Source organism: Ambystoma mexicanum, chromosome 10 (assembly GCF_040938575.1).
Source record: "Ambystoma mexicanum isolate Mex_15411 chromosome 10, UKY_AmexF1_1, whole genome shotgun sequence".
Classification (NCBI taxonomy): domain Eukaryota; kingdom Metazoa; phylum Chordata; class Amphibia; order Caudata; family Ambystomatidae; genus Ambystoma; species Ambystoma mexicanum.
Window position 1 is genome coordinate 1,652,772,188 of NC_090932.1, and position 26,144 is coordinate 1,652,798,331.

The 26,144-nt window shown below is 49.1% G+C and overlaps 1 protein-coding gene across 2 annotated transcripts in view; it reads right to left on the reverse strand.

The window, feature by feature from the left end:
* MMP17 (matrix metallopeptidase 17) overlaps window positions 1–26,144 on the reverse strand; it is a 407,143-nt gene that overhangs the window by 197,731 nt on the left and 183,268 nt on the right. For both annotated transcript variants that reach the window (XM_069620073.1, XM_069620074.1), the window contains exons 2-3: window positions 11,022–11,154; window positions 10,565–10,694 (exon numbers count right to left, since the gene is read on the reverse strand). In XM_069620073.1, the coding sequence (XP_069476174.1) occupies window positions 10,565–10,694; window positions 11,022–11,154 (263 nt within the window). The remainder of the gene's footprint in view (window positions 1–10,564; window positions 10,695–11,021; window positions 11,155–26,144) is intronic.

Sequence of the window (26,144 nt, forward strand, 5' to 3'; positions counted from 1 at the left end):
GCAGCCAGTCTCTTGTCCACTCAAATGGCGCAGATGAAGAAGCCTGCACCATGGACCAGGATACCTGAGAACCCTCCAGCACGAAAAAGCCATACAGAGGCATTCAGAGATGTACTTATAGCAAACTACAGGAAAACATTATGAATCGAGAGAAGCATGCATGAAGATAATTATGAACTAAACGATTACCTGGACAGCACAGCACATCTAGGGAACAACATTTGGTACCAGCACCTGAAAGAAGTTGGAAGACGAAATTCAGAAGGAGAATGCTTTGTTTGTGCACTTCTACCGTACAGCATGGGGAAATTCAAGATCTTCGTGGCTGTAGAAATCAATGTCCCGACAGCACACTGTATGCCACACGTAGCAATGTGCAACACCAGAGGCCAGTTCATGGGAAGTGCTGCCTCACTGATATTGGCAACTGAAACAGATTATCCTGATGAAGATGATTATGTTCAGGACACTAAGACGAGAAATAGAGCCCATACTAGGAATCACGTGATCAGGTACGAGAAACCTGAAGTTAAAGGAGCAGGAATAAGATGGGAAGTAAACACGAGACTAAATGTCCAAGGAAAAACTCCAGAAGAAGCTCAAATTTGGAAAAACAGAGGCCAAATGCAGATTTGGGGAACAGTGCTTTCACCAAACTGATGGGAAGAAGGAATAGTGATTTGCCGAGCATGGATGATCCTTGGAGCCTGCAAGGAGGCAATAGAAATCTCACAGGTAATGTGCAAACCACTATGGTCAAAACTTACAAGATTACTGACATGGGTCGAAGACAGAGAAGGACCCTTGCAGACAGTGCCACTGGAAAGCCCGAAATTGTGGTTCAGGAACAATGGCACAAGGAAGATGGGAGAGAATCAGAACTGTGGACGAATTTTTGAACCTCCGCGAATGACTCATGGAACTGCAGTAATTATGGATCATTATTGGGCATGTAGATCCAAAGCATACATCAGACTGCCGAAAAACTTGGGACGCATATGCACAATAGTGAAGTACATGTTCCAGCACTAGTGATCCCGAAAAATTACCTGAATATTGATAGCTTCCCAAAAGCAGATGCTCACCTGAGGAAAAGGAGATGTGGAACTGATAACTCGAGTAAAGAGTGAAAAATATTTCTCTGCCAAATCAGAAGAAGCATTTCATGCAATCCCATATGAACACAGGCTATTTAGCCTCACATCATCAGTATTCGCGACCCTCATGCCAAGATTCCAAGTTGGTGCAAATACTAAATGGTTGCAGATAACTAGATTGGAGTTACTGCAAACCATCAACTCAACAACAAAAGGATTTGACGCGATCAAGGAAGAGTTAAGAGCCATCCGACTGATGACTCTTCAGAACAGATTTGTACTTGACATGATCACAGCTATGAATGGAGGAGTTTGTGCAAAAATTGGAGAATCATGTTGCACATTTATACCTCTCACGACGAGGAAAATTGAACTTTAACAGAAGCTATAGGTATGCTGACAAACCTGCAGAACCAGATGATCAATGAAACCGACAAAGTTGATGATGACAGCTGGTTTGGTTCACGGTTTATATGGGTTCCACAATGGATGGCAGATGCATTCAAGTTCCTAGGAGCCATGCTAGTAATGATATTTGTAGGGTTTTGCGTTATCAAGATAATGATCTTGCAATGCCAGAAAACTGCGAAGAAATCCATAGGGATGAAGAACATGATTGATGTCAAACCAGGATTGAAGCCCAGAGATCTAACTGATGATGAAATAAGAGACTTTGTGAAGGCCCGCGAGCATGCGCCAGAAGGTACGAAGTTTCTGTATTCCAGGAAACGCAGAAATTATGAAGGGAAATGGATCTATTGCAGCCCAAATGGACAATGTCAGCTAATGACATGAATCAAAGACGAACATGTAAAGACAGCAGGAAGCCTGAAAGGAGTGATAAAAATATGGACTCCAAAAAGACACTCCTTCAAACCATCATGTACAAACCCAGAAGATGAAGAAGAAATGGATACAGAAGAACCAAGTAAGATGAATCCAAAAGAGGAAGCGGAAGTGGTCGATGAATCATCGACCAGAGGGGGGACTGTAGAGGAGGTCCCAAATATAGCCTGCACTCCAGTCGCCCATTTTGAAGTACCAAGAACGTTCACGCCGAGATATGTGACATATGATGAGCAAATAAACCAGCAGAGAGATGCATTAGGGCTCTGCCCATTGCTTATCAGAAGAGCAATACCTATTGAAGTACCAATAACCAGACAGCCATGGACAGTAAGGTATCCATTGAGAAAGCCCTACCAGCAAATGACACGAAATGAAGATTGCTTAAACACTGTCCCAGAAGAAACTCAACAGGCCTTAATTGAAGACGAATGGTGACGGCACAAGGGCCCGGACAGACTCACAAATGAAAGAAACGACAATCAAAAGATGACCCACAGAGACGAAACGTCATGAATAAGGACATCATGAACTTAGAAGGAGAGACGATGTTGAAATATAAAGAAACTTAAACTGTAAAGCAGGATGAAGCTATTCAACCAGCTAACGTCTGTTCATATGCTTGTAACCGCAAGAAGCTAAGAAAACAGTGCGGCTTGCTATGCTTAGTAGAAGAAAAGAGCGGCAAGTGCCACCTATATATCTACCTCAACAAAGCACACTATATAAGTGCGAGTCCACTTTACACAAAAGCAGAATTAACTCAGCTTACTAGAGGTCAAACAGGACAGGATTCGTACTATAGCTAAAGCGAAAAGAGACCGCGGAATCGAAGCTCAGTAAGAGCAGCTCATGCCTGGGAAGTTGAGGTCAGACCAAGAGAGGGAGGCAGACAGTAGCTTCGGAGAATCGAAACTTAAGAACAGAGCAGCCTGCCCTGTGAGGGTCGTGATAAGGAGGCCCAGGCAGGTGGCAAGCCGAATAACGAATTAAATGCACAAATAGAAGGAAAACCACCCAGATTCATGGTATGCTAGCACGTGACCAGCCAAGCGAGAAGAGGCACCTACGCCTTGCTATCTCCCAAACAGAAGATACCATAACTTTTCCTGACAAGAAGCTACAGTTTTGAGGCCTACCACAGCCAACTAATTGACACATAGCACTAAAGTACTGATTGATGGAAGGGAGGCTGGGTGAATCTTGGGACATCCTGCACCTAGTTGACCATTCTGGGTGCTGCTAATTAAAGTGGAGATTTATGCATGGGGTTGAAGCCAACCCAATCATAGTGGACCAAATAATCTAGGGTCCTATAGATAGTAGAACCAATGGGACGTCGTACTTTTAGTGACGTCCACCGTAGTCATTTTTGAAGGAAGGGCTTGGACGCTCACCTAATGATGTTTATCCAATCCTCACACTCCGTTACCATATACAGATATAGCACCTATATTTAAGTTACCTTTTCCAACCAATAGAATGGCATGACAAATATTTGAGTGTTACACGTCAATGATGATGAATTTTGGGTATAACTGTTACTGTTTGCATGAAGTAGTTGGGAGTTGAAGCGAGACGGGCCATCGCATCACTGTTGATTTCCACGTTTCCCTGTTTTTTGTACTTGGCATTAAAAGGACTCCCCTTTGCCAAACCATTGTGTTGTCCTTATTGATTGGTGTTGGAGTAAAGACATCCTACACCCCATCCACCTCAAGGTGCACCTATCTCGCCTTAAAGTACTACAGAGCAAGCTCTGACTCTATGGGCCGGTCAGGGGTTTCTAGCAGTACAGCATGACACCCCAAGTGCCAGAAGGACCAACCCACCCAGAGAGTCCAACACCACATGACACCCCAAGTGCCAGAAGCACCAACGCACCCAGAGAGTCCAACACCGCGTGACACCCCAAGTGCCAGAAGGACCAACCCATTCAGAGAGTCCAACACTGCGTGACACCCCAAGTGCCAGAAGGACCAACCCACCCAGAGAAGCCAACACTGCGTGACACCCCAAGTGCCAGAAGAACCAACCCACCCATAGAAGGCAACACTGCGTGACACCCCAAGTGCAAGAAGGACCAAAAAACCCAGAGAGTCCAACACCGCGTGATACCCCAAGTGCCAGAAGGACCAACCCACCCACAGTGTCCAACACCGCGTGACCCCCAAGTGCCAGAAGGACCAACCCACCCAGAGAGCCCAACACCGCGTGACACCCGAAGTGCCAGAAGGACCAACCCACCCAGAGAGTCCAACACTGCGTGACCCCCCAAGAGCCAGAAGGACCAACCCGCCCACAGAGTCCAACACTGCCTGACACCCCAATTACCCGAAGGATCAACCCACCCAGAGAGCCCAACACTGCATGACACCCCAAGTGCCAGAAGGACCAACCCACCCAGAGAGTCCAACACCGTGTGACACTCCAAGTGCCAGAAAGACCAACCCTTCCAGAGAGTCCAAAACCACGTGACACCCCAAGTGGCAGAAGGACCAACCCACCCAGAGAGTCCAGCACCGGGTGACACCCCAAGTGCCAGAAGGACCAGCCCACCCAGAGAATCCAACACTGCGTGACACCCCAAGTGCCAGAAGGACCAGCCCACCCAGAGAATCCAACACTGCGTGACACCCCAAGTGCCAGAAGGACCAACCCACCCAGAGAGCCCAACACCGCATGACATCCCAAGTGTCAGAAGGACCAACCCACCCAGAGAGTCCAGCACTGCGTGACACCCCAAGTGCCAGAAGACCAACTCACCCAGAATGTCCAACACTGCGTGACACCCCAAGTGCCAGAAGGATCAACCAACCCAGAGAGTCCAACACAGCGTGACACCCCAAGTGCCGACCCACCCAGAGAGCCCAACACCGCATGACCCCCCAAGTGCCAGAAGGACCACCCACCCAGACAGTCCAACACTGCATGACACCCCAAGTGCCAGAAGGACCAACCCACCCAGAGAGTCCAACACCGCGTGACACCCCAAGTGCTAGAAGGACCAACCCACCCAGAGAGTCCAACACCGCGTGACACCCCAAGTGCCAGAAAGACCAACCCACCCAGAGAGTCCAACATCGCGTGACACCCCAAGTGCTAGAAGGACCAACCCACCCAGAGAGTCCAACACCGCGTGACACCCCAAGTGCCAGAAGGACCAACCCTTCCAGAGAGTCCAACACTCTGTGACACCCAAAGTGCTAGAAGGACCGACCCACCCAGAGAGTCTAACACCACGTGACACCCCAAGTGCCAGAAGCATCAACCCACCCAGAGAGTCCAACACTGCGTGACACCCCAAGTGCCAGAGGACCAACCCTTCCATAGAGTCCAACACTCTGTGACACCCAAAGTGCCAGAAGGACCAACCCACCCAGAGTCCAACACTGCGTGACACCCCAAGTGCCAGAAGGACCAACCCACCCAGAGAGCCCAACACTGTGTGACACCCCAAGTGCCAGAAGGACCAACCCACCCAGAGAGTAAAACACCGCTTGACACCCCAAGTGCCGACCCAACCAGAAAGCCCAACACTGCATGACACCCCAAGTGCCAGAAGGACCAACCAACCCAGAGAGTCCAACACTGCGTGACGCACCAAGTGCCAGAAGACCAACCCACCCAGAGAGTAAAACACCGCTTGACACCCCAAGTGCCGATCCACCCAGAGAGCCCAACACTGCATGACACCCCAAGTGCCAGAAGGACCAACCAACCCAGAGAGTCCAACACTGCGTGACGCACCTAGTGCCAGAAGACCAACTAACCCAGAGAGTCCAACACTGCGTGATACCCCAAGTGCCAGAAGGACCAACCCACCCAGAGAGTCCAACACCGCGGGACACCCCAAGAGCCAGAAGGACCAACCCACCCAGAGATTCCAACACCGCGGGACACCCCAAGTGCCAGAAGGACCAACTCACCCAGAGAGACCAACACCGCATGACACCCCAAGTGCCAGAAGGACCAACCCTTCCAGAGAGTCCAACACTGCGTGACACCCCAAGTGCCAGAAGGACCGACCCACCCAGAGAATCCAACACCACGTGACACCCCAATTGCCAGAAGCACCAACCCACCCAGAGAGTCCAACACCGCGTGACACCCCAAATGCTAGAAGGACCAACCCACCCAGAGAGTCCAACACCATGTGACACCCCAATTGCCAGAAGGACCAACCCTTCCAGAGAGTCCAACACTGTGTAACACCCCAAGTGCCAGGGACCAACCATTCCAGAGAGTCCAACACTGCGTGACACCCCAAGTGCCAGAAGGACCAACCCTTCCAGAGAGTCCAACACCGCGTGACCCCCCAAGTGCCAAAAGGACCAACCGACCCAGAGAGCCCAACACCGTGTGACACCCCAAGTGCCAGAAGTACCAACCCACCCAGAGAGTCCAACACCGCGTGACACCCCAAGTGCCAGAAGAACCCACCCAGAGAGCCCAACACCGCATGACACCCCAAGTGCCAGAAGGACCGACCCACCCAGAGAGTCCAACACTGCATGACACCCCAAGTGCTAGAAGGACCAATCCACCCAGAGAGCCGAACACCGCGTGACACCCCAAGTGCCAGAAGGACCGACCCACCCAGAGAGCCCAACACTGCGTGACACCCCAAGTGCCAGAAAGACCGACCCACCCAGAGAGTCCAACACTGCGTGACACCCCAAGTGCCAGAAGGTCTGACCCACCCAGAGCTCAACACCGCGTGACACCCCAAGTGCTGACCCAACCAGAGAGCCCAACACTACGTGACACCCCAAGTGCCAGAAGGACCAACCCACCCAGAGAGTCTAACACTGCATGACACCCCAAGTGCCAGAAGGACCGACCCACCCAGAGAGCCCAACACTGCGTGACACCCCAAGTGCCAGAAAGACCGACCCACCCAGAGATTCCAACACTGCGGGACACCCCAAGTGCCAGAAGGACCAACCCAACCAGAGAGTCCAGCACTGCATAACACCCCAAGTGCCAGAAAGACCAATCCACCCAGAGAGCCCAACACAGCGTGACACCCCAAGTGCCAGAAGGACCAACCCACCCAGAGAATCCAACACTGCATGACACCCCAAGTGCCAGAAGGACCAATCCACCCAGAGAGCCCAACACCGCGTGACACCACAAGTGCCGACCCACCCAGAGAGCCCAACACCGCATGACACCCCAAGTACCAGAAGGACCAACCCACCCAGAGAGTCCAACACCGCATGACACCCCAAGTGCCAGAAGCATCAAATGCTCCACATTTCTTCCCAAGCTTCAAGACTTGAGAGGGAGATGACCCCTTGGGGAGATGACTGCTTGGGGAGATGACTGCTTGGAGAGATGACCGCTTAGAGGGATGACTGCTTGGGGAGATGACCGCTTGGAGAGATGACCGCTTGGAGAGATGACCACTTGGAGGGATGACCACTTGGGGAGATGACTGCTTGGAGAGATGACTGCTTGGAGAGATGACCGCTTGGGGAGATGACCGCTTGGAGAGATGACCGCTTGGAGAGATGACAGCTTGGGGAGATGACTGCTTGGAGGGATGACCACTTGGGGAGATGACCGCTTGGAGAGATGACCACTTGGAGAGATGACCGCTTGGGGAGATGACCGCTTGGGGAGATGACCACTTGGAGAGATGACCGCTTGGGGAGATGACCGCTTGGGGAGATGACCCCTTGGAGGGATGACCGCTTGGGGAGATAATCACTTGGAGGGATGACCACTTGGGGAGATGACCACTTGGAGGGACGACCACTTGGAGAGATGACCACTTGGGGAGATGACCGCTTGGGGAGATGACCACTTGGAGAGATGACCGCTTGGGGAGATGACCACTTGGGGAGATGACCCCTTGGAGGGATGACCACTTGGAGAGATGACTACTTGGAGAGATGACCGCTTGGGGAGATGACCCCTTGGAGGGATGACCACTTGGAGAGATGACCAATTGGGGAGATGACCGCTTGGGGAGATGACCTCTTGGAGGGATGACCACTTGGGGAGATGACCATTTGGAGAGATGACCACTTGGGGAGATGACCGCTTGGAGAGATGACAGCTTGGAGAGATTACCGCTTGGAGAGATGACCACTTGGAGAGATGACAGATTGGGGAGATGACAGCTTGGAGGGATGACCACTTGGGGAGATGACCACTTGGAGAGATTACTGCTTGGAGAGATGACCGCTTGGAGAGATGACAGCTTGGGGAGATGACTGCTTGGAGGGATGACCACTTGGGGAGATGACCGATTGGAGAGATGACCACTTGGAGAGATGACCGCTTGGGGAGATGACCGCTTGGGGAGATGACCCCTTGGAGGGATGACCGCTTGGGGAGATAATCACTTGGAGAGATGACCACTTGGGGAGATGACCACTTGCAGGGATGACCACTTGGAGAGATGACCACTTGGGCAGATGACCGCTTGGGGAGATGACCCCTTGGAGGGATGACCACTTGGAGAGATGACCACTTGGAGAGATGACCGCTTGGAGAGATGACCGCTTGGGGAGATGACCACTTGGAGAGATGACCGCTTGGGGAGATGACCACTTGGGGAGATGACCGCTTGGGGAGATGACCGCTTGGAGTGATGACCACTTGGAGAGATGACCACTTGGGGAGATGACCGCTTGGAGCGATGACCGCTTGGGGAGATGACCGCTTGGGGAGATGACCCCTTGGAGGGATGACCGCTTGGGGAGATAATCACTTGGAGAGATGACTGCTTGGAGAGATGACCGCTTGGGGAGATGACCGCTTGGAGAGATGACAGCTTGGAGAGATTACCGCTTGGAGAGATGACCGCTTGGAGAGATGACAGCTTGGAGAGATGACAGCTTGGGGAGATAACCTCTTGGAGAGATGACCGCTTGGAGAGATTACTGCTTGGAGAGATTACTGCTTGGAGAGATGACTGCTTGGAGAGATGACTGCTTGGAGAGATGACCGCTTGGGGAGATGACCTCTTGAGGAGATGACTGCTTGGGGAGATGACCGCTTGGGGAGATGACCGCTTGGAGAGATGACCGCTTGGGGAGATGACCGCTTGGGGAGATGACCCCTTGGAGAGATGACCGCTTGGGGAGATGACCACTTGGAGAGATGACCGCTTGGGGAGATGACCGCTTGGGGAGATGACCCCTTGGAGGGATGACCACTTGGAGAGATGACCTCTTGGAGAGATGATCGCTTGGGGAGATGACCACTTGGAGAGATGACCGCTTGGAGAGATGACCGCTTGGGGAGATGACCGCTTGGGGAGATGACCACTTGGAGAGATGACCGCTTGGGGAGATGACCACTTGGAGAGATGACCACTTGGGGAGATGACCGCTTGGAGAGATGACCACTTGGAGAGATGACCGCTTGGGGAGATGACCACTTGGAGAGATGACCGCTTGGGGAGATGACCGCTTGGGGAGATGACCCCTTGGAGGGATGACTGCTTGGGGAGATAATCACTTGGAGAGATGACCGCTTGGAGAGATGACCGCTTGGGGAGATGACCACTTGGAGAGATGACCGCTTGGGGAGATGACCACTTGGGGAGATGACCCCTTGGAGGGATGACCGATTGGGGAGATAATCACTTGGAGAGATGACCGCTTGGGGAGATGACCCTTTGGAGGGATGACCGCTTGGAGAGATGACCGCTTGGAGAGATGACAGCTTGGAGAGATGACCTCTTGGGGAGATGACTGCTTGGAGAGATGACCGCTTGGAGAGATGACCGCTTGGAGAGATGACCTCTTGGGGAGATGACTGCTTGGAGAGATGACCGCTTGGGGAGATGACCTCTTGGGGAGATGACTGCTTGGGGAGATGACCGCTTGGGGAGATGACCACTTGGGGAGATGACCGCTTGGGGAGATGACCCCTTGGAGGGATGACCGCTTGGGGAGATAATCACTTGGAGGCACGACCACTTGGGGAGATGACCGCTTGGAAAAATGAGCACTTGGGGAGATGACCGCTTGGGGAGATGACCGCTTGGAGAGATTACTGCTTGGAGAGATGACCTCTTGGGGAGATGACTGCTTGGAGAGATGACCGCTTGGGGAGATGACTGCTTGGAGAGATGACCTCTTGGGGAGATGACTGCTTGGGGAGATGACCCCTTGGAGGGATGACCGCTTGGGGAGATGACCCCTTGGAGGCACGACCACTTGGGGAGATGACCGCTTGGAGAGATGAGCACTTGGGAAGATGACCGCTTGGGGAGATGACTGCTTGGGGAGATGACCGCTTGGGGAGATAATCACTTGGAGAGATGACCACTTGGGGAGATGACCGCTTGGGGAGATGACCACTTGTACGTTGTTTGGGTAAAATCGCTCGAGGCCAATTTCTTTGCATTTTTTTAACACATTTCCTTGCAAATATTATGCGGGGGGAGACCCCCGCACCCAGCCACATCCCCCACCATAATTAAATACCTAAACCCACCCCATATATATTTGCGATTAAATATGTTGCATAATTTGCGAACAAGTGGCCCTCGAGCAAATCGGCCCACAATGAAATGGGGTATTCAGGATGACCAGCTGCCAAACCCCGAGCTCCTAGAGGGGACTGGGGGGATCTCTGCTCCCACCGCGCATGCTCACCTCCACGAGAGGTTTCTCTTGCTCCACTTGGTGCCAGGTGTTGTGGATCGCCTCCTCCTGGTGGCGTCGGACTCTACAAGATCAGGCAGGGAGCAGCGCGGCATCTTCATTAAGTCCAGGGTCTCCGCATCTGTCAGTGAGAAAACAGAAAAAGAGGACGGACACTGCCTTAATACATACATAGCAGCAAGCTAGCTAGCTTCTCCCTCCCTCCCTCCCTCCCTCCCTCCCTCCCTCCCTCCCTCCCTCCCTCCCTCCCTCCCTCCCTCCCTCCCTCCCTTCCTCCCTTCCTTCCTTCCTTCCTTCCTTCCTTCCTTCCTTCCTTCCTTCCTTCCTTCCTTCCTTCCTTCCTTCCTTCCTTCCTTCCTTCCTTCCTTCCTTCCTTCCTTCCTTCCTTCCTTCCTCCCTCCCTTCCTCCCTCCCTCCCTCATGATGTATGATCGAGCGCCTAACTCACCCAGCACCCCAGTGGCTTCCAGGCCCCCAAACTGTTGCATCGCTCTTATGGCCTTTGTCAGCTCCTCCTGGGTCTGCAGTCTCCCATTTACTGGGTCCGGGGGCGGCAGGTACCCGAACCTCGACAGCCAGTCCTGATGGGGGAAAAACAGAAGACACGCTAGGTTAGTCAGGGGAGTATCCAGCATTGCAAGAGTGGGGTGGGCGAGCTACGAAAAAAGTCCTGCTACTCCCCCCCCAAATGCAGTGCGCGCAATTCCACATGGTCTCATTCATGCCCCCAAACCGCCCACCCCTGCCGCCATTTACTTTATTGGTAACCCTAGTGGCAGGTGGCATTTTAACACATAACAAAAAAATAAAACTGCAGAATCATTACAGATGCAGGAAACACATTTATACAGGGCTCCGCTCTGGGGCAAAATACATGCAAACCTCCTAATTTGCACATGGATTGCACCAACAGAAGTGATTTCCCAGAAAAGGACATTGCAAGGAGCATCGTCAGTCTTTGATACTTGGAGGCAGGGGAGTTGCTAGGTCTGGAAAGGACCCGGGGCTAAGCTGATGTCGGAACTGTTGGGACTGGGGGCTAGGTCGTCTTTTGGCTGTAGCTCCTGAGATTCTATCCGGGGCTACAACCAAAAGATCAGGGGCTACAGCCCCCTTAGCCCCCCCCTAGCAACGCCCCTGCTTGGAGGCCTCATGGAAGTGACTTTAGAAAAAGTTGCCATAAGTAAAACATGTGGCAAATAACTTTTGTGGTGCAAAATACCAAAATTGCACTTTTATTATATATGGAGCAAGTCTATAGTCATTAGGTTTTTTTTAAATAACAGCATTATATGTTAACAGAAGCTCTGAAGTGAATCACTTACAGAGCTGCAGATAAGACACAGTGGGCCTCATTACGAGATTGGAGGTAGCCATGCCGTTCTTACCGGCATGGCTGCCTCCAAACTCGTGTCGGGGTCCGGGTCAAGAAAAAAGGGAATTACCGGGCCATTCCGACTACTGCAGGCCCGGTAATTCCCTTTTCTCGGGACCCAGATACGGTACATCCCCATTCCCATTTGAACCCACATAGAGCTCAATGGGAATGGGGAGGATGCTAACAACGAACCCGTTAATGACGGGTCTGTTGTTAGCATGCTGGTCTGCTCGCGGGTGGTGGTATGCACATCTGGTCTGGCACAGACGTGCATACCGCCACCCGCAAGAAAAACCCGTAATGTGGCAGCCCGGAATGAACGGTTTTATTCCGTGGCCACCAGCCTCGTAATGAGGCCCGGTGTGATTAAATGATTTCCCCAAGATCACACACTTTGATTAAATGGTGAAACCGGGATGTGGACAATATAAGCAACTGAGCACATCTTCACAGGTTTAGTTGATATAGATATTTATTAAGGTTTCCCTTTGCATTTCATGTTCTTCAAATAATACTTTATTTATAGCAATGCCTTGGAAGCAAAGCACATTACATAAGGAACTACCCTTTCATAGTAAATTAACTTCACACTATATACATTGTCATAGAAATATGATGAGCAATAAGAGAATGGCCTTAGTTTTATTCTCCCCATCCTGCATGCAAAGTCACAATAGCATCACGCAGATTAATGTGACAAATCCCCCTTGGGCTTTGCTGCCATATTCATTATTTCAAAAAGCCTGCAGCAATATGCACCCTCCTCCCTGCTAATTCCCCCCCCCCATCAGTGCATTGAAATGCTCTGTTGACACAGAGCAACGTGAGAGACCCCCTGCTGATTCCTGGAGCTCCTTGGGACATTGTCCTGGCAGCGGGACCCCTTTCCACTGGGAAAAGGTAAGGAATTGCTCAGCACACATTGTCCTGGCAGCAGGACACCTCTTCCTCTCGGAAAAGGTAAGGAATTGCTCAGCACACATTGTCCTGGCAGCGGCACACCTCTTCCGCCCGGAAAAGGTAAGGAATTGCTCAGCACACATTGTCCTGGCAGCGGGACACCTATTCCGCTCGGAAAAGGGGAAAAGGTAAGGAATTGCTCAGCACACATTGTCCTGGCAGCGGGACACCTCTTCCGCATGGAAAAGGTAAGGAATTGCTCAGCACACATTGTCCTGATAGTGGGACACCTCTTCCGCTCGGAAAAGGTAAGGAATCGCTCAGCACACATTGTCCTGGCAGCAGGACCCCTTTCCCACTGGGCACCCTCATTGAGATGCCGAACGGGAGAGTTGTCCCACTGACAAAGGTCCCAGTCAGGCTTATAAAAGAACCTATGGGGTGGCAGCTTGCCCCCCCAACCCACCACTCGGTATGTTTCTGAGGTTGGTGGAGTCACAGCGTCCAGCAATATCATTAAGACGTTTGTCCCATTGAAGGTGCCCTGCCCAAGGGGACCCTTGCCCACTGTCATCGCTGCATGTGGGGCTCCTTGCTCATGGTGCCTTCTCTACCTATCCATGGGGTCCCCTCCCTTAGGGTGCACGACCCATGTCACCCCATACCCTTGGGAGAGTACAGGGCCCGGCTGACCTTGGCATAGGGCTTCTTATAAACGGGTGCCTTTGAGCGGTGGGGTCTTCTGCCGACAGGGACTTGTGGTGAAGGTGCCCCCTAGTCACAGGCTCCTGGAACGCTGCCCTATTGGGCCCCCTTATCCACAGCCCCGTTATCTGAGGGCCACTAGTCTATGTCTCACTCTAAACCTCACTCTTCTCTTCTTCATTGCGATCCACCCTGAAGATCAACCCGGCCCCCACCTCTGAGATGGCCGCACTCTGCCATTTATTCATAATGTTCTGTAATGCTTCCTTCCCGGGGTTCACAGCTTCAGAGCAAAGCAAATAATCAGCATTATTCAGCACTGGAAATGGAAAAAATGTACTGTGGGATCCCAATAGCGACAGGATGGGGGTGGATGATTGCTCGCTCGCAACCCCAACCCCCCGCTCTTCTCCATTATAAACATTTTTGCCCTTAAGAACATTCAACATGAACACCTGCAAAAGAACCTTGGGGATATGCGTGTCCTTCTTTGTTGCCAGGAAAGTATAAAAGGTGCACACCTTTTATACCAAAGAAGCTGTATTTAAATATTTACTGCAGAGTGAAATACTGTTGAGCAATTTCACAGGCATCATCTTCAGACGTTCACATGGTGTTATGGGTGCCTGTTACCAACTCTGATACTGCATTTTTTTTTGGTTTCTTTCAGGCACATTGGATGCAATGAGACTGGCCTACAGACTGGCCTACAGCTGAACACCTGATCCAAGCGAGGTCGCAGAGCAGAGCTGAGCTGTGGAATGCATGATGCCCCAGGCTGCCCAGGCCAGTTCAGGCCCCTGCTGAGAAGTACACAGCTAACAGCACTGCTGGCTCTAATCCCAAGGCCAGAGGCTGCCGGAGGCTACCACCCAGATATGCCAGTGCACTTCGCAACTGCAGGATACTGCTTTTCCCACTTCTTCGAAATAGACTTGACCTACATTATGCATGCTACATTATGGGTGGAGAATGGATTTAGCTAATCCGTTTGTATGTAAGGATGAGTCAGGCCTGTGGGGAAGGGGGGGTAGAGCAGTAAGCAGCCAGTTATCAGCCCTCCCATGCACTGGTGTGTTTGCATTACAGCCCATTTCTCTCTACATTTGGTCTCCTGTGTATTATTTGTGCCGAGTGCTTGAGGTGTGGGGCGCACTGCTATAATGGGGAGCAGCCCGTGCCTGTAACACTGTCTCACCGCTGGTCCCAAGGGATCCAGTCCCTGCATCGCTGTTTAAAACATCCTCAAACACACTTAACACTGTGGGTGCAATGTTCACTGGCACACAGGCTTTGGAGTTTTTTCTGGATACGGGGACACATTGTTTTGTCAGCTCCAGATCCTGGAAAAGCCATACCAACTCCAGCACGGGTGCTATTATGCAATTTATCATCTGCAAAAGGATGAAATACTGGGTCGGACTTAGCAGGACCCTAACCTGGGACTCAATGGTTTGTACACAAAACTGGGCTAGCGGTTTCTGAACCTACTGAGCTGTGTACCCGACAGATGAAGGTCCCCAGTAGAAGTGTGTGTGCCAGGAGCCAATAGGGACTGAATAGGGCCAGGCTGCCTTCCTGGTCATAAAGTGGGTGGAGCCGGCTGCCTTCCCTTAAGGTTGTCCAACTCCGGGCCTCGAGGGCCGAGATCTTGACGGGTTTTCAGGATGTCCCTCATTAATATTCACGAGGAAAGATTTGCATACATTGTTGACGCAAGGCACTGCTCTTGGGGACTCTTAGCAGGAGTTGTCCAAAGACAGGAGAGGGGTTAATTACCAGCTGCACACGATGGGTGGGGCTATAGCCTCACGGGGTCCCCATAACCCAATTTAGGAGAATACAAAATGTTTTAGGACATTCTTTCACAGAAATTCAGTTTTGAACTGCATTAGATTTGGAGGGAACTATGAGGTGAGCTCTGGGGGCACCCAAAATGTCCTCATGGATTTGTAGGATTTGTCTCCCCGTGTGAGAGAGGGTATGCCCAGCCGTGGGTCCCCTGCTCACGCCATAGGGAACCAAGCTTCACCTCACTGAGGAGGCCCAACAAGGCCGAAACATGCCTGGGGTTGCTTGTGTTTCTGTGCTGAGGGGACCTGGCCTAGCAGTTTGGTCTAGGCTGGTCCCATTGGTGGCAGTACCTGACTGATTTGCATATGGCTGGACCCCTTTTGCAATGCTGTAGATGTGCTAATAAATAGTGGTGCGGAAGGTTGCCCAGGGCAGTGCCAGTGGTTCAGATGCATTCAACACCTTCCACCCATCACTTTTTTGGTTGGACTTGTGATATGCACAACCATGGAAAAAGGGGGTCTAGAGGGGTGTCAGTGCCACCCTCCCTGTTGGTGGCACTGGTATGTGGTACACATGTGCATCTCTGAAAATGCAGAAAAAGGTGGATGTTTTGCAAATCAGATAGCTTTGCCTCTGTGATCTCCCAGTCAAGGATATCCCTTGGTCTTTGCTGCAGGACAGCTGTGACAGAATGTTAAGTTAATGTCCCAGAAGGTCTTCAGCAGCCACCCTAGGTAGTTCCCCCTCCCCTGTCTCTGTTTCTTGTGAGTAGCACATTTGCCATGTCTTTTGTTCCAAGGCTGCAGCAGGCCAGTGTGACACAAAGACTGGTAATAGCCCGAGAGCCCCAAATGGGAAAACAGCTTTAGGCAGAAACACTGCGGCATGCAAACACAACTGCGTTGTGTTTCTGCCTGCCTTGGCTTTCACTTTGGGTCTCCTGTGCTCCCCTGAGGGAGCACCGGAGACCCAAAGTGATAGCCAAGGCAGGCAGAAACACAACGCGGTTCTGTTTCAAAAACGCTGCAGTTTTTCTTTCTAAGTTTCTCAGGCTCCTCCGAGCCAGAGAAACCTGAGAAACTTGGAAAGAGAAACTGGAGCGTTTTCAAACACAATAACATTGTAATTATGTTTGCGGTAGCTTCAAAAGCTACCGCAAACATAAATACAATGTTTTTAAAGCTGCGGTTTTATTTCTAAGTTTTCCGGGCTCCTCCAGTCCAGAAAACTTAGGAAAAAAAACGCAGCTAGTGCTTATTTAAAAAAAAAAAAAATAGCACTTACCGAGATGCAGCTGCAGCTTTCCTGCTCTGGTCTCCGGTCTGCGTCCTCCGAGTCCCGGCACCAATGAAGGAAAAGCCACCCAGTGATAGCTTTTGTTTACTACAGCTGGCTGGCTTTTCCTTCATTAGTGCCGCAAAAGCAAAAGCGAGCACAGGCGGGCATCCATTTCACAAAATGGATGCCCCTATGTGCTTGCTTTTGTAAATTTTGAGCTTCAATTGCTCAAAATTTGACATAGGGACTTAAAAAAACAAAAGTGCCAATCTATTTTTTTTATTATTGCCCATCTTTTTTAGCAATAAAACCTTTTGGGCGAACCATTCCTTTAATGTCTTTGTAAAGGTGTAGAAAAGACTCAGAAATGTGATGGTTCCAGCCCTCAATATGCCATGCCCTCTGTTTAGTGCTGCTTCGACAAGCGCTTTCATTTTTAGTAAATATATAACGCGTGAAATTACACAGTTCAATAAAGCAGCCTCTAGAGGGCAGTGTTGGATAAGAATGTCCTGCCCTGTTGCGTTAATAATTAAGGGATCTTCGAGTATGAAGATATAAAGATTCATACTTTTGTTGGTGCATAGGTCGAGCGGCAGCTCTGCTGACATTGTCTTAGAAAAATAAACATCTGCGTTTATCTTTCCTGCTGCGTTTGTGCAATGTTCGCTTTGACGCCTGGAAACACTTCTATACAGGCACCATACGAATGTCCAATACATAAATAAATACATATTAAAAGGGAGTGTTTTGTCTTTTGCAGAATGTTCATCTCATCCATATTTCAGTGCAGAAAAAGGATTGCAAACAAATTCGCCTGCAACACATTTGTAAAAAAGAGTGTGCTTTGAAAAGCGGGTCATGATTTAGTTGAGGTGGCGGTGAACATGGGTTATTTATTTCTTTTTTATTTTATTGGTTTTTAGTTTGATTTCTAAGTGAGGATATGGGATTCGAAACTCTGTTGCTCTGCATGGTCTTGCTTCTAAGACCACGTTGCCCCTGTGCTATCCTCCAGTTAAGGCTTATGGGTAGTTTCCCCAAATTTCGTGGTGTAGTAAATTTAAAAACCTGGAAAAATATGCACTGAAAAACGGGGCGGTAATAACCCATGGAGCCAGTCAAAGTAAATGTTTATTTTGTATTTATTTATTTATTTATTTATTTATTTATTTATTTATGGGTTAAAGCCAAATGGTGTTTCAAGGCACATCAATACAAAAGGAGGGGGAGGGGAAAAGTGAAAAAAACAAAAAAACAATCCTACTAGGTCTTGAGACATTCGAACATGCAAGTGCTATAATATAAATACAATGCATGGAGGGGGGCGGAGTGAAAGGACAGGGACTCACAATTAAAGCCTGTGCCCCTTCACTTATTCCTACTTTATGTAAGTTTGTTAATGCATCCTTCAGGGACAGTGCTGTGCCTACATGCATAAAACAATCCTGGGTGACTCCATTATTTAAAAAAACGGATCTATCCCCCGATGATCCATTGAACTATCGTCCTATTTCCAACTCACCTTTCCTGCTCAAAATCCTCGATAGAGTTGCGTATTCTCAATTATTAGCCCATCTAAGAACTACAGATGTCGTAAATAATAGACAATCTGGTTTTAGGGAATAACATGGTACCGAGTCTGCCCTGCTGGATTTAAAATCCAGGCTTCTTCGCCTTATGGATCAAGGCACACGGAGCATGCTGATGCTGCTGGACCTCCCTGCCGCCTTCGACCTGGTGGACCACTCAGTTTTGGTCCACCGGTTGAAGGAGGTTGCGGGCTTTTCGGCTCCTGCGGCCGCATGGGTCGCCTCTTTCTTGAAAGAACGCCAATGGCGAGTGAGCAGTAATGTAGCGGAAGCCAACCCCATTGAGCTGACACAGGGAGTCCCGCAGGGAGCTTGTCTCTCCCCAATCTTTTATAACATCTTTACGGTTCCATTTCTTGACTTTCTGGACAACAATGACAAAGAGTTCACCAACTACGCTGACGATACCCAGTGCATTATTCCTATTACGGGTGTCTTCGCGGATGATGAAGCCAAAATCAACAGGATATATTCGCTCATTCAAAGTTGGATGTGTGCCAATGGATTAGCCCTAAACACTAACAAAACAGAACTCATGCTCGTGGGCACTGACCCAAAAAGTCACAAACTGGAGGATTTATACTCCCAGCTTGTGATTGATAATTGTGTCATAAAGATCAAGAAAAAAGTTAAAACATTGGGGATCTATCTGGAATGTAAGCTGAATATGAAAGCGCAGGTTAGTAATCTGGTCTCCTCTTCCTCGTATTATATTAAACTACTCTCCCACGCACGACCCTTTCTCTCACAAACCAGCAGAGAAACGCTGGCCCAAGCTCTGATTAGCTCAAGGATTGACTACTGTAGCAGCCTCCTGATTGGTCTTCCAACCTGTGAAGTAAACAGATTGCAGGTAGTACTGAATAACGCTGTTAGGGTCGTTATGGACAAAAAGAGATCAGATCATATTTCCCAGTCAAGAAGGGAGCCTCATTGGCTTCCTATTAAGGATCGTATTCTCTTTCGTCTCCTGTCTATATCCTTCAACTGTATGAACAATTCTGGTCCTATTTACCTCAATGAGGAACTGAAGCCTAGAACTAGCAACTACAGCCTCAGATCTAATGATCTCTTCCAGCTTACTGTCCCGAACTGCAGACTTTCTCAGACTAAGGTCGGAGCCTTTTACTCTGCTGCCCCCACTGCCTGGAACAACCTTCTATTCAAACTCAGAACTGAAAGCTCTAGCAGAGTATTTAGAAAGGGACTCAAAACCTATTTATTTAACTAATACCATCATGGTCCTGGTTTATTTCTTCTGGCTCTATATATCCCGTCTGGATGTCTCTTTATTTGTTTCTGTATTTTGTCAGCGCCCTTAAGCTTTAGGGTCAGTGGTTTTGCGCTATATAAACCCTAAATAAATAAATAAAAGGGAGGAAAGGGGTGAAGAGCAGCAAAAGACAAAACGCGATGCTACTAGGCCTTGCAGCAATTTGGAAGATGCAAGTGCTGTAACATGAAAAGGAGAGGGTGGGGGAAGAGGGGTTGGTAAGGGAGGAGGAGCCGTGCTAGGAGGGAGGGGCATAAAAAGTGGGTAATGCAAGTGAATAAGTTAAATAAGGAACAAGGTTAGAAAGAGGAGACAGTGAGGAGGGCAAGAGATTGGGAAGACGCATCCCAGGGTGTAGGGGTGGGGGGGCAACAACATCACGGTATAGGCGCTACATCAGGAAAGCAGGTCGGAGGTAAATACAGCAAAGCAGAGCCACGATCATGGAGAAGAGGGGCAAGAGCAGGACTACCGGTAGACAACAGATAAGATAAGGTTGGAGCAGAGAGACAAGCACGAGCACTGCTAAGCTGTAAGTATTGTCAGGTAGGAAGCGAGCACATTGGGTGGGGAGAAGGTAATAAGCTAGGTACATATATGTTGTGAGGGAACTTGTTGCAGGGAGGGCCCTCTTAAGGACACACGCCCAAGAGAGGAAGAGGAGGAGCAACATGGAACAAGGTCCTTTAGTTGAATAAAGAAAAGCAAACACACCAGCACGTCTCAGCGTCCTTCCTTGCCAAGTAATGGTGTCCAACAACTGGCGACGAGGAGAAACGAGCCTGCACGCTACGTGGGTAGCCACCTCCGCAACTTACTGGCAGTGATCCAGTTCCGCGTCTTTGACGCCTCCAATTCCTCGCTGCATCCGCAGCGCTGTCCCAGGCGGTGATTGCAACTGCCGGACTCCTTGTCGGCATGCGTCACCGTGGGCGGACGCCGTAGCTGCTCTACAGCAGTGCGGCCTGACTCCCGTCTCCCTCCACAAGGCTGCGCGGACAGCTATGTGCATATTCCTGCATGCGACCTACTCACCCAAAGTGCATCGGGGTGCCGTCGAGTGAAGAGCGCCTCACAGAGGGTGCATGTTTGATTCAACCCGCAGCTGTCGTGCCGGCATGCTGGTGAGCACCATGCTGGGCTGCACGTTCACTAACTGAACTCTCTGATGGACATTCACAAAACAAATACATATAATTAATAAGAGTGCTGCTCTGCTGGCTGCACGTGGGTCAGAACATGTTCAACTGCTGCCATAAGGAACAGTGTGGAGTAGTGTAGGCAGACAAGCAAGTACAGTTAGTCCACTTTGGAAGGGCCATAACAGCTGCCCACCACTGACCAGGGCTGCTAAGGCCCAGAGAGGCTGCCCACCCCCAGGAGGTACTGTCCACAATCACTACAGGCACGTTGACAGAAGTGGCCTGCGCCAGATACTGCTGTATTGAACTGGACTATGAAGGTGGTTTGGTGAAGCAGTTTTACATGTAGTGTTGAACTGGTCTCTGTGTGTGATTTAGCGAAGTAGTTCTACACACAGTATTGAACTGGTCTCTGTATGTGGTTTAGTGAAGTAGTTTTACACACAGTATTGATCTGGACTCTGTAGGTGGTTTAATGTAGCAGTTGTAGAACCAGTATTAATCTATACTCTAGGTTTTTTAGAGAAGCGATTTGACACCCAGTATTAATCTATACTCTGTAGGTTTTTTAGAGAAGCGATTTGACACCCAGTATTAATCTATACTCTGTGGGTTTTTTAGCGAAGTGATTTGACATCCAGTATTAATCTATACTCTGTAGGTTTTTTAGAGAAGCGATTTGACACCCAGTATTAATCTATACTCTGTAGGTGTTTTAGAGGAGCAGTTGTATACCCAGTATTGGCAGATTTTTGCATGAAATGTCCTAGTATGGAACTAGAAATTGGCCCTTAATTGTTGGGGTGACAGTTTGCTATATTTTGTCCTTCTTGGGCATTGATGTGGGGTACGTAAAGCTTTAAAATTCATACAAAATTTTATTATGGTTCTTAATTTAGAGGCGCATCCAACAGAGCTGTAAATTAGTGCATTTTCGCAGCTCACGCATCCCTAAAACCCTACAATGTAAAGTACAAAGATTTTTCAAACCTTCTTTGAAAATGATTTTTGTTTTGTTTCCTGTACTTGGCGACATATGTGAATGTCTGTGTTTCAGACTGCAGGTCAATCAGAACATGTTGCTGAGCCCTTGGGCATAAGTGCTGGGGTGACCGTCCCCCCTATACTGTGGAGAAGTCTGAGAGCCCCCAAGTCTAAGGGGAGCTGAATGATACCCTCCCAGTCTGAGTGTCTCTGAGGCCAGTGGAGTCAGAGAGGGCACTCACTGCCTGTCTGACTAGTCCTCTTTCTGCGTTGGTCTGCAGGATTATAAAACAGAAACCCTGAGTTGATAATCCTAAACTGAGGAGCCCCAGAAACCGCAGACCCCGATCCCTGGTTTTGGAGCCTAAGGCCCTGCAAGTCTTCTGTTTGTAGAACCTGGGTTAGGCTCTAGTGTTTGGGGCCTTTAATCCTCCTCCTGTGGGTGTTGGAGGCTCTGACATCTTCCCCGTCATCGGTGACCCCATAGTCTGGGACCCTAATTTATGCAACGCGCCCTTCTGCAGGGTTGTGACTCAAGAGTTGTGTCGCTAAAACATCCTGGTCTGGCAGGGGGTCTCAGGATAGGAGGACCCGCACTGCCAGAATGACCTATCTAGGTGTCCGCAGGGATTGCTAGACTATGGGCCGCTGACCCCGAGACCCCGCTAGCCTATCTAATGGGGCAGGCTCTGGCTCTAAAACCCCCTGCACGTAGGGGTCGGTGACAAGGAAACCCTGCACCTCAGAGAGGCTCCAACATAAAGACTCTCCTACTGAATGTTATTCTAATATCCTATTTTACTTCGCTTTATTTTATTTTGGGCATGTATTGGGCACGGATAGCTTTGAAAAGCAGTGGGGTGTTGCACAGCACTGGGGTAATTGGAGTACAGTTGGCGGGGGGGGGGCATACGTGTCGACAGCGATGTGCTACATACAAGGTAACAACAGGAGCAGTAATTAGGGGTGAGGTGCAGTGGGCCGATGGCCCAAGTAGTCTGAGGGGCTCATACTGTAAGACCCTCATAAGCAAAGGTACTCCATATCTGGCACCCTCTGTATTTGCCTGACAAAAAAGGGACACTGCCTTTTTAATGACAATTATCTAAGCAGGCATCAAATGGGTGTTGTTTGCTGCACAGAGTGCGCCCGCAGTCACTGCTTGGACATGTATAAAGTTGCCCTTTAACTTCTCGCCTTTACAGCCTGAGCTTTACACTCATAAATGCTCGACCCCAGGCGATTGCAAGTTTGGACGGTGTGAGCTTCGCGCCCCTGGCAGAAGCCTGAAAGCTCAGTCTCCTCGACTCAGGGATCAAGTCGGGGGTATACGCAGGTGCACCGCATCCCCCCACTTTTTACAGAGGTGTTTTAGAGGCTGTTTGTAAAACAAAACACTGTGACTGTCCTTTTCGAAATTATGATTTTAAGCAGAACCTGGGGATTCGAACCGCCATTGCTGGGTTACTAGGTTGGGCACTTCAGCCCTCCTCTATCTATCTATCTATCTGTCGCTCTGTCTCTCTGTCTGTCTGTCTATCTATCTATCTATCTATCTCTATCTATCTCTCTGTCTGTCTGTCTATCTATCTGTGTCCTAGAAGTTATCTATCTATTCATCTCTCTCTCTCTCTCTCTCTCTCTCTCTCTCTCTCTCTCTCTCTCTCTCTCTCTCTCTCTCTCTCTCTCTCTCTCTCTCTCTCTCTCTCTCTCTCTCTCTCTCTCTCTCTCTCTCTCTCTCTCTCTCTCTCTCTCTCTCTCTCTCTCTCTCTCTCTCTCTCTCTCTCTCTCTTTTTTATTAGGCTTATTAGGGAATAGATAGATGAGATAAATTAATCAACCACATTCAGCATCAAACAAGAAAGTTTTCAGGTGCTTTTTAAAGAGGACGGTGGAGCCGCTGACAGCTAGGTTTTTGGGGAGGGCATTCCATTAGGACGTGCCCAGGAATTGAAACTGGCACCAGCAATTTTCTTGAGGGTGGAGCGTGGTTGTATCAGACCATGAAGAATAAGGGGCAACTAAAGGTGAAAGGTCACATTCTGCGGCTGCACTCTGCAGGGAAAACATTTGCATTGATTCTTGGGGTTTAACGTGCACACTTTTTAACATTTTCCACCCCGAATATGACAGTTTCTGGTTACGTCACATCTCATGGCGCATGGTAACGAGTCTCCTCACTTTTCTTTGCCTTTTAGGACATGACCCCTGGTGCTCGTGCCTTGAAGTTGGAATAAATGCATTGAGAAAAGGCTCCTGGTGTGGCGTTAGCTGCATGCTGCATAGACATGGTGGCTCTGTCATTGATTATGCGATCACTAATTCATTGTTTTTTTTATTTAAAATGTTTGGTCTTGACATAATAACATGCTTTTTTGTTAAAGAGCCATGCTGGAAGAAATCGAGCAGCACCACGTGACATTGAATGAAAACAATATCCACAAGCTGCAAGAGACAGTCGACAAAGTAATAGGGGAACCACCCAATAAACCCCCGACCGCCTCACATGCTCCGGTCAGCAACAAGTTCCAACGGACCAGCCGGCGACTGCGTTATGGGGAATAGTCTGGAAACGCACAGCGACGCGCCCAGTGCGATCAATAACAAAGCCAACAGCAGTATTGGGAATACTGTGAAGAACCTGGGAAATGTATAAGCGAACAAGACCGTTGGAGGAAAAGACCTTCACTTAAAAGAGAATGCGCAGTACGATGAGCGACACGTAGCAAGATTAAGACAAGACGTAGCAGAAATGAGAGAACGGATAAGCGAGCAGTTCCTGCGATTTTCCTTTCAGGAAAGGCACCATATCCAAAACAGTATCCAATCCTTCTCAACTCCTACTGCTGCAAATAAAAGAAAACCACAACAACTCAAGTCCCTCAAATCATGGAGTGACTTCAATGGGGACCTAAACGGTTTGGGACAGTGGGCGAAAACTGCAAATACTGATGGACATTCGCCAGTAGATTCCAGCCAAATGTACGAGGTTTCCCACTCCTGGAGTTTGCAGTACTCGCCGACATCCTCGCCATCATTTGACCATTCTTCAGGCGATGAAGTAAACAGACAAAGGTCGCAGCTTTCAACAGCTGCGCGGACGCAAATGCACAATCATGCAATGGACGCCCTTTCCATCTCACTAGCTCCCTTCCTAAAGCTTTATGAAGATATACATGGCAGCAGGAAGGATCACAACACTTTGCTTGCAATGATGCACTCCAAGCTCATATACCTGGAAACTTTCACAACGAATGTGCAGAACAGACTTGACCCAGAGGCTGAAAGTTCAGCTAGGCGGCCAGCGCAATTCAGCGACATCGCCCAAGGTGAACACACTGACAAAATTGATATGATGGACACCCAGCTGGAATCCTTAAAATGGATTAGGAGAAATGCAAATCCACTAACCGCTAATACGGCACAAGAGAAATTGGTGCGGAGTGGCTTATTTTTTGTTTGGTTTATTACAAACCTTTTACAATCAGAATTCAAATTCCAACCTCCCATGAGCACAAGTATTAAAAAAAGAAAACGATATCTCCTCTGACAAATCCCTCCCCAATTCTCTTCGAAAAATGATCCAAATTAATTTCTTCCTCAAAACAGTTGAGAGACCAAGAAGATACACACACCATTAATGACCGAAGCTATCAAAACAGGGACACAGTGCTACCGAAATTGGGTTATTGCGTTTAGAATAATGCATGACCAAGAACAAGGTGAGGCACTGCTCAAGGCAATTTGCTAGTCGAATTCAAGAGACACCTGATCGCTCCTAAACCAGATAACCTCTAATCAACCGGCCAACCTGAGTAGCGGAGTTACTGAAGGGCAATGGGTCGAGCACTTTTCTCGAGTATTCAAACAGACAAACTGGAAAATAGTGAATGGCAGGAAAAGATCTCAAACTGCATGGCCAATCGAAATTGACGAAACGGACATAAGTGATGCAATTACAAACCTGTAATCATGGAATGTAGCTGGACCAGATGGCCTAACAAACAACATCTTAAAAAAGGCCCTGGAAGCCTGGGCCCCTGTTTATATCCAAAATGTTTGAATAAATAACAAACATTGGTGAGTTACCTTCATCATGGACAACAGCCATCATTGTCCCTATATTCAAACAAGGGGGCAAAGCGGAACCAAGAAACTATAGACTCATTGCATTGTTGGATATAATTGGGAAACTATTTGCATCCAACATACAGAAACAACTTGCAAATTGGGCCAACAAATCAAACATTCTGGACCTAAGACAGACAGGCTTTACAATAGGGGTCAGGACGGAGCTGAACGTATTAATTCTAAATGTATTAAAGATCCAAACAATTAAAACCAAATCTAATCCACATCTGGCGTTCTTTCACCTACAGCAGGCATTTGATGGAGGTGAGGAGTTTTTTATGGTTAAATACAGATTCAGAGAACCTGTGACAGAGGCATCCCTCGAGGTGGGGACCAGGCAGCGACATTGTCATTACAGGTGTCCTGTAGGAATGTTGTCATCGAACTGAGG